The sequence below is a fragment of the Hypomesus transpacificus genome, unplaced genomic scaffold (assembly GCF_021917145.1).
Source record: "Hypomesus transpacificus isolate Combined female unplaced genomic scaffold, fHypTra1 scaffold_348, whole genome shotgun sequence".
NCBI lineage: Eukaryota > Metazoa > Chordata > Actinopteri > Osmeriformes > Osmeridae > Hypomesus > Hypomesus transpacificus.
This window is the reverse complement of record NW_025813872.1, coordinates 22732-35060: the sequence shown is the minus strand read 5'-3', so window position 1 is coordinate 35060 and position 12329 is coordinate 22732. Positions and strand designations below refer to the sequence as shown.

General features: G+C 49.9%; 2 protein-coding genes across 2 annotated transcripts; one reads left to right on the top strand and one right to left on the bottom strand.

Annotated features, from left to right (window-relative positions):
- The first annotated feature begins 1724 nt into the window (after positions 1-1724).
- Positions 1725-4078, top strand: LOC124464456 (MANSC domain-containing protein 4-like). The gene is made up of 4 exons (XM_047016319.1): positions 1725-2056; positions 2244-2378; positions 2484-3086; positions 3768-4078. Exons 1-4 carry the CDS (start codon positions 1837-1839, stop codon positions 4076-4078), a joined length of 1269 nt encoding a protein of 422 aa, XP_046872275.1. The 5' UTR covers positions 1725-1836.
- Positions 4079-4902: 824 nt separating this feature from the next.
- On the bottom strand, positions 4903-12251 carry mrps35 (mitochondrial ribosomal protein S35). Its single transcript, XM_047016320.1, has 8 exons — positions 12082-12251; positions 11749-11798; positions 11489-11656; positions 10456-10516; positions 10195-10334; positions 8231-8340; positions 8021-8090; positions 4903-5453 (listed from the first exon to the last, which is right to left on the bottom strand). The coding sequence occupies exons 1-8, from the start codon at positions 12227-12229 to the stop codon at positions 5172-5174; spliced, it is 1029 nt and encodes a 342-aa protein (XP_046872276.1). The 5' UTR covers positions 12230-12251; the 3' UTR covers positions 4903-5171.
- Positions 12252-12329: the final 78 nt, after the last annotated feature.

Below are 12329 nucleotides of genomic sequence, written 5' to 3'. Positions count from 1 at the left end.
TATTGTTTTTTAATGGAATAGATATATGTTAATGTCTGCTAACTTGAGAAAGATTTGGATTTGTTATTCAAGAGAAAGTTGTATCTGTTGAAATCTGGAAACGAAATACAAGTGCAACTGAAACACAGTAAACCTTTTCTGGATTGGGTGTTCTCGACTCAGTGAGGTTGTGTGTGTGTGTGTGTGCAAGGAGAAAATGAAACTAGGAGTCTAGGAACAATCATCACCGACTTTGCAAACTTAATGTTAAACTGTAGCTGTTCCAGACATTGGACACGGAATGTGATACAGGACACCGCCACCTAGTGGTCTGTTAACATCATCACAGTTTGACAACTTGTGTGACGTGTAACTGTATTTAAACACCCGTTTATTAATCAAAATGTAACTCAAGGGCAGAAACATAAAATATGTCTACGGCAGGGGGGGCCAGTGCCCCTGTGACAACTAGCTTGGAACCCCTTGTTAATGCCTGCAATGCAGTGAAGAAAACGACATGACAACAATCATGTTTACAGTAACTGGTCCCTCAAACACCACAACCCCCCCCCAACCCCCACCCCACACACCAGTGTTGAAATGGTCTGGAACCTCCCCTGCCATCCAGACAGAGTCCTGACGGACACACAGTAGCTATAACCTTGTCTGGTACTGCTGGTCCTGTCTCCCTAAACCAACATGTGACTGTGGCCTTCAGTGCTGCTGAGTGCCCACTGGTGCGGGTGTCCGGGGTGGAAGCCAGGGCCCAGAGTTGCCAGGACACGCCCCCACCTCTGGGCATGGCTGGCTTCCACAGTCCCTTACACGTTTCCCTCATGTCCTGACAACCTTTCTCCAACACTCGGTGTAAATAATACACGGTTCTATCTAGATCTGAGGAGCAATCTATATAACGGAGGTTTTCTGAGAAGTGACTCTGGTTTGGACAGGTGAATAACAAGTTGGGAAGAAACTCGAGCCGCAAAGGAGATATTATTATACCCATAATCCCATGTAAAATAATCTAGATTTCTTGCTACAATTATGGTAATCCATTCTCAAAAGGCTGCTGGGAGAAAGGACAGGTTTGTCATTGTGGGATCGTGAGAGCAGGTTCACAGCGCTGGAGTAGCCGTCTATGTAGTACTGTACTCGGTGTATACTGTACACGGAGAACCTTATGGTAAACATACACCTGCGCAGCAACACAAGATCAGCTGTACACAGGACTCACCATGCTACACTGACCCCAACCTGGAAACAATCGTGTTTGATCTAAATACCTTTCTTAGCTACTAATGTAAAATAATGGTATTTAATATCAACGGGATTAACGTCCATGTGCTGCCGCGGGGACAATGCGTACCTGCGTGCAGGTGCACCAATTTAGAAGGCTATTACTTTTCATAGAAATACCATGAATAACTGGTTGAACAAAACAAGAGTCATGATCAGTTTGATCCTCATAAACAATGTTTTCACAATTTGCTTAATTGATTCGTATTACAGTAAAAACCTGTAAATGTGCATGAAATGATTGCACCAGCTGTTGTTCATTTCAACGTAGCCTTGTTTTAACGTAATTTCTAACTCTACAAACATTTAGGTTTGCACCAGCGGAATGTAGGCACCGTATGCTATGATATGATTCGAAAAACTATTTGGCACCACTTGGACACATTAGTCGAACTTCGGTCTCCTCCTCCACAGGTAAATTGACACACCCAGTGATGGACTGACGAAACCAAAATGTACCAGCATAACATCGACTGACCGGTAGGAAAGTTTCAGTTGCGTCCGAGATGATCACTATTTTACTAACTCGTAATGTAACATGATTTGATTTACATACGCGCAATGATTCGTCCATGGAGTTTGCTAACGATTTTTAGTTTGGTGTACCACGCGGAATCGAAATGTTCTCCGACCTCTTACTATAAAAACTGTTGGATACGTCGGTTCCCTGGGATTTTTATCGATATTGAAGAATCCCAACGGAGAGGAGCGCAACTTTTGAAGTATTACCAAGAGGAGACAGCTTTAAAATGCAGCCGAACATGTTGCCTCACAAGAAACTGTAAGTTTTATTTTTAGGCCTGTATTGTATAAAAATGAGAAGTGTAAAAAAAAAATCATGCAAATGTTTTTGAAGTTGCTAGGAATTGAAATGTAAGTTTTTTTTCATGTCGTTTTGCATAAAGATATTGCGTCTCGCGCGATAGAGTAATATATGCGATGGACTGCTGTCTTTGCTGTGTCCGTAGTTTCCTGTAATCTGGCTATATTCCACTATGACACCATCCAGGAGAATGTGAACTGCTATCACATGCACTGTCCTACACTGGAAAGCTGCATTCTTAGTCACAGAGGAAACGTTGTACTTTATAACGTCACTAAAGGTAGGCCTATATCTCCGAATAACATAATTTGCGCAAATAAACCAAATGTACATTCAGACATGGAGGGACGCCATGTAAACGGACGTTTCTGGGTCTGTTTGACAGGTGTGGACCCTGACTTGCTGGTTTTTGGGAAGTACTTCACCTCTAATGTGCGGGTGTTACCCCACCTCTACACCAGAGGCAACGCCTCAGAGCCCCTCGCCTCAGACAAGCGCCAGTTCAACCGCCCACCCCCACCTCCACCCCAGTCTTTAACCTCGGCATCGACCCTGAGGGCCACCCCCATCACTTCACCCACTCCAACCTCTACCCCCTCCAGTACCCCCTCCAGTACCTCCTCCACTCCAACCTCCACCCCCGCCACTCCAACCTCCACTCCAACCTCCACCCCCGCCACTCCAACCTCCACCCCCACCACTCCAACCTCCACCCCCACCACTCCAACCTCCACTCCAACCTCCACCCCCACCACTCCAACCTCCACCCCCGCCACTCCAACCTCCACTCCAACCTCCACCCCCACCACTCCAACCTCCACTCCAACCTCCACCCCCGCCACTCCAACCTCCATCACCGACAGGACCACCACCATCACCTCCACCCACGCCACTCCAACCTACATCACCTCCATGCCAACCCCTACCCCCTCCAGTACCCCCTCCAACCCTTCCACTCCAACCTCTACCCCCTCCAGTACCCCCTCCAGTACCTCCTCCATTCCAACCTCCACCCCCGCCACTCCAACCTCCATCACCGACAGGACCACCACCATCACCTCCACCCACTCCGCTCCAACCTACATCACCTCCATGCCAACCTCTACTCCCTCCAGTACCACCTCCACTCCAATTTCCACCTCTACCACCTCAACACCCTCCTCCATCACTTCCACCCTCTTCACTACAACCTCCACCCCGACCACTCCCCCCTACCTCACCTCCACTTCCGGCTCAGCCTCTTCCTCTGCCTCCTACTACTCCTCCACTTCCTCCCTATCTTCCACACCCGCCCCTCGGGCCACCCACGCTCCCACCCCCACGCCTGCTATTCCTCACACCGCCCAGACCTCAGCCCTTCTGCTCTCCACCCTCCTGGATCCCCTCCCCCAGCACCTCACCTCCACCCTGCCTCACAGCTCCACTGTCACCCAGCCTCCCAGCTCCACCTCCACCCAGCCTCACAGCTCCACCTCCACCCAGCCTCCCAGCTCCACCTCCACCCAGCCTCACAGCTCCACTGTCACCCAGCCTCCCAGCTCCCCCTCCACCCAGCCTCCCAGCTCCACCCATCCTCCGCCTTCAACTTCCACCCAGCTTCCCACCCCCACCTCCCAGGCGGCCCCCAGCACCCCACCAGCTCTGACCACCCAGTCCAACGTGGATGGAGGCAAACAGCACCCCAACGACACCAAGGGTTACCTGGGCGTCACAGCTGGGGGCGAGGGGACCCTGGGGGCCGGCGGAGAGGAGGAGGCCCAGGGAGGGGGCCCGGGCCCCCCGTGGCACCTGGCGGCGCACACCCTGCTGGTTGCCGTGGCGACCTGTGTGACGGTGTTGCTGGGCTGCTGCTGCTCTCTGCTGGTGGTGGTGAGCTGGCGGGGGCGACGGAGGAGGAAGGGGTGCTACCGGACGGTCTGGAGGGGCAGGGGGGGGTCCATGCGCCTCGTCAAATACGTCATTGTCAGGGAGAGCTCGTGAATGGGAGGGGGGGGGGTTCAACACAGTTTTCACTGGAAACAGGATATCTGGGGGAGTTAAGTAGAGGAGGGGGGGGGGGAGGTGTACAAGGAACTCTTGAACACTGTTTTTCCCCAAAACGCCCAGAATGGGAGACCGCTGATACAATCTGACATCTTCACCAAGAACTTAACTTGATTCCGTTTTTTTTGTTTCGTGTGTGTGTGTGTGCCTTCAGTAATATGATAGTGTGCTCTCCATTTGGCAGACCAACGTTTCGAAATGGTCCACTGAGATAAAAGGGGTGTTGATGCCAAGCCCCGTGGGCTGTGGCCCCTGACGACGGGGCTCCTCAGAGCCCTAACGGGGGCTCCCGGGTAAGACACGCTGCAACAAGAGCAGGTCTGTTCAACACGGGCAGCAGCCTGGCTAAATGACTGGACGAGGCCTGGAGGTGGGACTCAGGTCTGAGTTTTGGGCCTCCAGGCCAGAACATCACTCCCGCAGGACAGCTTACCCATGGATCGAATGTCTCCTGATCCAGAACTGGATGGACCCGAGTCCAGCTGGTTGGAAGGTTGGGACACTTAATGGACAGACATTTAATGGAACCTTTTAGCGAGGCGGCTTCAGTGTCATCGCCCTACTCTGAAGGTCAGACTGGTAGGAACAAACTTACTTCATAGAGCAAAAACAATGTAGCTGTACTTCCCCATGTGAATAAATAAAAAGAGCATTTTATTTACAATGCATTGAGTATTATGTTTACAACAGGCTTTCAGTTTTGCTTTTGAATAATACGGAAGCAGGTTTAGGCAGTCCTGTTTGACAGACGAACATCACAGTTCAACAACAACAAAAGTTTATTCTTTATATAAATGTTTCACTGTAGGACTGTGAAATGGATCCATTGATATCTACTGGTGTGAGAACCTCTCAATATTGTACAGGACAAGGATAGCTGTCATATTCTGGCCATTTACAAGTGATCTGATGACATCCACATGCTCAACTAGAATCAATAGGAGTCAATCTGATGGCTTTACAGCGATGTTCAAATGCCATGTCTCCCAGCTGCTTCCTGTGTATGTGGTATGCTACACAGTGGAAAGCGTCAGATGTTGAGCAGTTTCTTCACAGCCTCTCTGTACTGGAACATGCTGCTCTCGCTCTCCCCCTCGTTCTTCAGCCTGGTGACGGCTTCCCGGTACTCCTGCACCTCGCTCCTCCCCAGGATCTCCTCTCTGACGGCCCCCTCCTCGCCCCCCTCCTCTGCCTCCCTCGGGGCCTGCATGCGGACCAGGGTGTCCAGCAGGCTGGTCTGAGACGGGCTGTCGTCCCAGCTGTACTGCTCCATGTCGGCCGCCGTCTTCTCCGCCTCCCAGCCTTCCGTTTTCTGAGGAGAGAGAGAGGGCAGGTCAAGGCTAACCGCTTAGTTGAGATTCCTACCAAACTTTTTGGGGGGTATTTTTCATGCTTTATAGGCCGGTTTTGTGTGACAGGAAAGGCAGGGAGAGTGTGAGAGAGGAAGACAACGGGCCGAGGCTGGACAGGAACACAGGCCCCTGCGGTGAGGCCCCTGCGGTGAGGCCCCTGCGGTGAGGCCCCTGCAGTGAGGCCCCTGCGGTGAGGGCCACACTTATCCGGTGAGCTACCGGGACGCCCAGAAATGTGAACATTTCATCTTCAAACAAAAGGTGTTACGCCAAGAAGTAGGAAAAACCCTGGTGGCTCTTTGGAAAACAGGTCTGTTTCTTGACGACCGAGGGATGTTTTTGAGGGTGCTGGCTCACCTGTGTGCTCCTCTCACAGAGATACAGTTTCTCCATACCTGCCTCTCTCTCCTCTACCTGTCTCTCTCCTGTCACATTCCCCATAGGACAAAGGTCCATTGTGAGGGACCCTAAAGCCGGCCCAGCCGTAGCCCCCCTCCACTCCAGGTGTCGCCGTCGCTGGCAAATATTAAAATCGACCACTTGTTGAAAATAGTTCAAGCGAATTAATCATCTTTTAAGTCGGGCTGAGCCAAAGTGAAGGTGGTGAGGAGTGATCAGATGAAGGTGTCCGTCATCGCTCTCCTCCCCTCTGGGGGAGAGGCAGAGGCGAGGAGAAGGAATGATGAAGAGAAGGCAGCCATGATGATGCGCTGACAGACCCCCCCGCTGCCTGATAAACATGACCGTCTGTGATCATCCTGACAGCACAGATGTGCTTCCCAAGTCTGTATACAGCAGAACCTGTCGAGAGAGAGAGAGAGAGAGAGAGAGAGAGAGAGAGAGAGAGAGAGAGAGAGAGAGAGAGAGAGAAAGAGACAAAGAAGCTGTTCCAGCAGAAGCTGTCAAAAGGAGAGCGAGAAAAAAGAGAGACAGTCAGAGAGAGCAGCCAGGGAGCCTGGCTGGTGCACGGCAGGTTGAGGTGAAGGAGGAGGCCGCTACAGGGTAGCACGCGGTCCAGGAAGTAGCGACACGGCAGAGTTAGCCAGCAGAATCCGTCTCCCCGAGTGGAGGGGCAGAACCACCTCGCTGGCCGTTAACAATCAGCCCCTTTGTAAGCTTGTGTTTCGCTGAACGCAGCTACACTCTCACAGATGCCCAGAGGCACTGTGCCTTCCTTTGTGCGTGCTAAAGGGCAGCGTACAGTGTTCCGCTTCCTGCCTTGGACACAATTCCCCCCCCCCCCCCCCCCGGAAGACCCCTCCCCCCTCCACGTTTTTTTCTCCTCTCCCCCCGGTTGAAGTCTTACCTTGATGTAAAGCCCTCCTGAGGAGAAAGAGGTCAGTAAGTCTCTAGCGGCCCCGTTTTCATGGAGGAGTCGCTGAGCCCAGCCATGGCTCCCTGAGGTGTGGTGTGTGGTTGGCATGGTGTGAATGTGGGGGGAAGGGGGGGTCAACATCTGATACCCCCCCCGTCTGTGTTCTCCTAGTGGAGGGTGAATGTCACGGCCACAGTGAGGCGGTTTGCTATCCTCCCGACCCACTCGGAGACGGCTCTAATGGGCCTCCCATCACACCACAGGGAGAAGACGCTCTGCTCTCCTCTGGTACTGGGCCCTGTGCCATCCAGCCACCCTCAGGAGATCCAGGTAGATGTCGACGTCAGCGGGCGCGTCGCTGGGATGTGGAGGAGGTGGGGTTCTGCGTTCGCTTGAAAAGCAGGCTGAGGAAAGGTTTCCTGAGATCAGACGACAGATCAGAGCCGTTTCTGAAGGAGGCGGGATCACATCCTGACGCCTGAATTCACCCTTAAAGCAAGCGAGGACACAGCCAGGGTGGGAGGCGGCCCAGGTGACATTAACCACAGGCACAGCCTTCACAAACAGACTTTATTTTCAAAGGGCACTGAACAGAAAGAGGTGGATGGAGAGAGTGAAAGAAGGAGAGAGGGGGTAGGAGCGAGCGGAGACGGATGAGGAACGGCAGACAGCCCCCAGTTGAGCTCCTGTGAATGAAGGAACCCCTGAAATATTCATGGCCGTGATGAAAGGCACTCGACGAGCTTGTACGTACTGTACTGCGCGTCTGAGCCCCTCTCCAGAAGGCCTGGCTTACTGGTGTCACATGTCTGGGGACTTTGACAGACGCTGACCACAAAGGGGGCCAGTTCCACTCTGGTGTTTCGGTGGCAGATGGAAAACAGAAGGACTGTCTCTACTGCTGGTTTTTAGGTCAGTCAGGGCAGTGTAGCGCCAGTGGTACTGAACTACTTTCACTGAGAAGTGAGGTTCGGCCGCCCTGGTAGCTCACTGGGTAAGTGTGCGTACAATGTAGGATGGAGGCCTTAAAATGTAGCGGCCTGGGTTTGAATCCAGCCCGGGCCCCTTTGCTGCATCTCCCCTCTCTCACCCCTCTCTCACCCCTCTGTCACCCCTCTCTCACCCCTCTCTCTCTCCCTCACCCCTCTCTCCCCGCCTCTCCTGTCGATGAAAAAAGATCTAAAAAAATAGAAAAATACAAGTGAGTCTTACCCATGATTCGTGGTATAGGACAGTCAGGAGGTAATGTGCATAGTCATCATTCTGCTGTCTCAGTGGGCAGCTAGGGAAAGATCGAGGAGAAAGATTGTGATCTCACAGCTTTACTGGCCAGAGATGATCTACAAACACTTTGACAAACAATAGAAGACCCACATACAAAAGAACCTAAACTGTTTAGCCAAACATTCCTCAGATGCTTACCTGTCGGTGACGATGGTCAGAGTGTCTGTCTTCTTACAGTACCGGTCGCCCAAAAGCTTGACCATCTTCTTCCGTGCGTGGTCATCCAAATTCAGACTGGACAGCTTCGCCTGGGAGGACAGAAGCATCTCTGTGAATACCAAACAGCAGAAAAGGCTGGCCTTCCAATCCTACTGTCACACTTCTCAAGATGAGTGACCTTAAGTGACCAACGTGTTAAGAGTCTTGTAGCTGATGTACTTCTCAGATGAGAAGATAAGATATATCCCGGTACAATGAAAAACACGGTCAAAATCTTAAAAGGTCATTTATTTTTAACTTTAGACTTAGAGGCTAAAGCTGCAGTTCAAATCCCCATAGATTCATCTGAAGAGTAACTCTCAAGTCACATGTGATGTCATGCCCTGGAATGAAACGTAAGCCCATTGACAATCAGAACAACAACAACAAAAAAACTGATTACTTCTGGTAAATGCATTTGAATTGCATTATTTATAAACATGGATGAAGCCTTTGACATTGTAGCGTACGTGTGTGTGGTGCGTGTTTGAGAGCTGTGGCCAGGTGTGCTTTGAACATAAGACCGTCTGAACAGGGGTGACGTTTCATTTCAATCACCCCAGATGACAGGAGGAGGGGAGGGGGGTGGAGGTGGGATGGGATGGGGGTGGGGTTCAGTGAAAGCCTGGTCTCAGTCTGCTTCTGCCTCTGTGGGATTTGTCATGCAATCTAGCTTTGATTTCCCAACTAATCCAGAGGGATTAATGGCTGAATAATTCCTACCTCGGGCCATAATCTAAAAAGGAAAGTGTTAGTGGAACAGATGGCTGGTGATTAATGGGAAGTCCTATATTTCATCAGAGGGGGGAATCTAAAAATAAGAATTGTTTTTGTTTTTTGAATTCTCAAGGGTGGTTGGGCAAAAGTACCCTTTTTTCAGCTGTCAATTTTGGACAGACCAAAGTTAATTTGCTCTGCATACTGATTGTAACAAACATGATACAAGGAGGAAACCGACGTGTGTTAATCAGATCGTTCTGAGTAGTGAAAGTAACCTTCCATAGGCTTGCTGGAGAACTTTCTAGAAAAGGTCAAGGAGATACTGTGGAAGAAATTGGGATTTCCTGCGTGCTTACATTATTCACTAATCAATAAAACTAGCCATTGGATACTAGTTAGTATGTTCTAATGTGAGCTTGCTATTAATAAGAGTAGATTGTGTCTATGTGTCAGGGTTAATAGATGTTCGGTATAAGGAGAAAGTACTGGCTAAACGTCCCTTGTCATGATTACAAGGAGAGCTCCAACTATGAACTCTCTAGTCTGAGTGGTCATGTGTTGGGAGCTGTGAATCTCTTTCTCTGAGACAGTTGTAACATCGTTACTGCCTGACTGTCACTATCTATGTTTACATTCTTGTGCCCTATAAAAGATGGTCCTCCAGCCTTCAGAGCCGAGAGAGACATGATTGAGACCTAAGCCTGGTGTTGTTTTGTCATTTATTGTCAGAGGTCTGGTTTTCACTCCCAATCTGCAGATTGATAAATCATTTTTCAAATCCAGAACTGAACTTAGTCCCTCCGTTTATGAAGAGACGGACTAAACCCTTTCTTCATCAATGCGCTGAGAGTGGTTTGTGCTGTCCAGTCGAGCTGAGACCTCATCTCTCAGAGAGGATCAGCAGGGTCGGCCCGGGTTCTACTGGCTAAGTAAGGGTCACCCAGAGGCCCAACAGTCAAGTAGTCTAGGATGTCAGTCTGTCAGGCAGACCCCCAGAGAATAACCCAGCTCCCCTGATAGACTCCCACAGACAGAGTGACCTCCCCTGTTAGACACTCACAGACAGAGAGACCTCCCCTGTTAGACACTCACAGACAGAGAGACCTCCCCTGTTAGACACCCAGACAGAGAGACCTCCCCTGTTAGACACCCAGACAGAGAGACTTCCCCTGTTAGACACTCACAGACAGAGAGACGATGCGAGCGGAAGGGTTCCGGAGAGAGAGGCCTGCAGACACAAAGGTCTTGGTGTCCACTTTGATGGGGAAGTCCTCATTGCATGCAGCATCTGAGTCCAGGGCAGAGGGCCACTCTGTACAGAAGACTGGAGGGAACCAAGAACAATCCACTCTTTGATAAACAATAGTCTCTCTGGATCCAAAAGAATACTTTCATTCCACACAAGGTGTTTAATCCGACAGTGGATGCAAACTTAAGTGGTTTACCTTTCAGAGCTTCACAGTGTTTCTTTATGGCTGCAGGCGTCAAATGCAAAAAGTTTGGGATCTGAGCAACACAAGAGCAGTTGATGAGATTATACACACACAGGAAAAACACAACATGTTGCAGTGATGCTACTTTTGTGCTAAAATCAGTCAAACAAAAAAGCTGTATTGGCCATTTACACCAGAGACAGAAGAAGATTAATAAAATAATAAATGATCCTCTCAGTGAACTTGACGGGATTTCTTAATGACCCCTGAACAGCAACAGTCCTACCGTAAAGAAAAAAAAAGAATAAGGACAAAAATAGGCATGCACAACCCCAATTCTTAAATTGATCTTTTAAGCCTGGTCGGGGTTGAAAAAGGGAAATTAAATCAATAACATCCGTGGCCGGGCCCAGCTGTTAGTGCTGAAGATGGGGTGTTGCATGTGGCCCAGGGACAGATGTGGGGGCCCAGCTGTCTGGAAACACCTGCCCCTAATCCTGACGTCCAGAGGAGAGCTACAGCCGGGACTGAACAGGACTGTGGTGCTGTCATCCACAGCAGGGCCCAGCAGCACACGCTATAGCATGCCAGGGTGGGTTCATACGATACTGGCTTGAGCAAATCTTATTATGAAAATAAACACAGAAGCACAGTATGTTCGGGCCTGAATGATCCATAACGTCATGTGGAATTCCCCACGCGGATGAAACTGAACCCAATACCCTCAACTGAACTGACTGGAAAGTGAATCATAATAAACACATTGTATTTGTAATGCACCTTTGTTGCACTCAAGCAGGTACAGTACAGTAGAATGACAGACACAAAACACAACTTACAAGAGGACAATAAAAATGATCAAAAAGGTAAGCTTTAAGCAAATTCTTAAAATAGTCAAGCGAAGGAGCATTTCTGAGGGAAACAGGTAGTGAGTTCCACGGTTTAGGAGCAGTGAATGAGAAAGTCCATACACCCCTGTTTTGTGAGCAGAGAGGCTGGTACAGAGTGAAAGAGTCAAGTGAACAGCGCGGTCATGAACACTCACCTTGAGGAGCTCCAGGTTGCCGATCTTCTCCGGGGGCACCCCCTTGTTCACAGGGTAGCCCATGCGCACGGGCAGGGGCACTGAGCCATGTCTGAACGGGGTGGCAGACGGATACACCGCCGTCCAGTCCTGGTCCATCGCCATCTTTTCTGTTCTCGGTTCACCTGCCTTTAAAACACCCATGAACACCGTTTTTTGTTATGTGTTTCTAGTAAACTGGCGGGGATATCGGAATGATATTAAATCAAACACACGCTCACCTCTCTTCTAGGTTTCCTTGAAAGTCCTCGGTTGTCTCTATCAGGAAAGCCTGGAATGAACGGAAATCAAACTCATGGTGTGGAAGAACTTTATTCATTTCCAAACGTGTCTGCTACCCTAAAATATAGTCTGCAAAGGCTCAACTACCCTAAGATATATTGTCAACAGTCGTATCGTAGTCGATACAAAAATGCCAAGCCACTGTGAAATATCAGTCTGGCAGTCACAGAAGAATTTCAGCAAGGACAGTCAACATAGCTAGAGCCGATCTTCGCTGGGTGAGGGACAACCATGCAGGCTACCAAGCGAGCTTTCAAATATGTATTTCTAACCTCTATTTGCACGAGAATTGTTGGTCGAGACCGCCGTCGCATATGTGACCCTGTTCAATCTATGTCCATTGATTGCCCATTGACTAATGATTGGGCCATTTATTCGACCTAAGGACAAAATAGATGTGCTTATTGAGTGTGCGGCCATGTTTCCAGAATGACAGGCTAGTGACGACAACGGCGTATCAGAATGGACATATTAAACGGATGGCTGCAAGACGGTCTGTAGACATATTCAGTGCCCCCTA

Bases quoted from the DNA above. Each gene is read 5' to 3' on its own strand.
- LOC124464456 (XM_047016319.1), top strand. From the start codon at position 1,837: ATGATTCGTCCATGGAGTTTGCTAACGATTTTTAGTTTGGTGTACCAC. The intron at 2,379-2,483 runs GTAGGCCTATAT...TCTGTTTGACAG, and splicing joins ACTTTATAACGTCACTAAAG to GTGTGGACCCTGACTTGCTG. The intron at 3,087-3,767 runs GTACCTCCTCCA...ACGTGGATGGAG, and splicing joins CCCCTCCAGTACCCCCTCCA to GCAAACAGCACCCCAACGAC.
- mrps35 (XM_047016320.1), bottom strand. From the start codon at position 12,229: ATGGCCGCACACTCAATAAGCACATCTATTTTGTCCTTAGGTCGAATA. The intron at 10,335-10,455 runs GTAAACCACTTA...GGTTCCCTCCAG, and splicing joins ACACTGTGAAGCTCTGAAAG to TCTTCTGTACAGAGTGGCCC. The intron at 8,091-8,230 runs GTAAGCATCTGA...ATCTTTCCCTAG, and splicing joins CTGACCATCGTCACCGACAG to CTGCCCACTGAGACAGCAGA.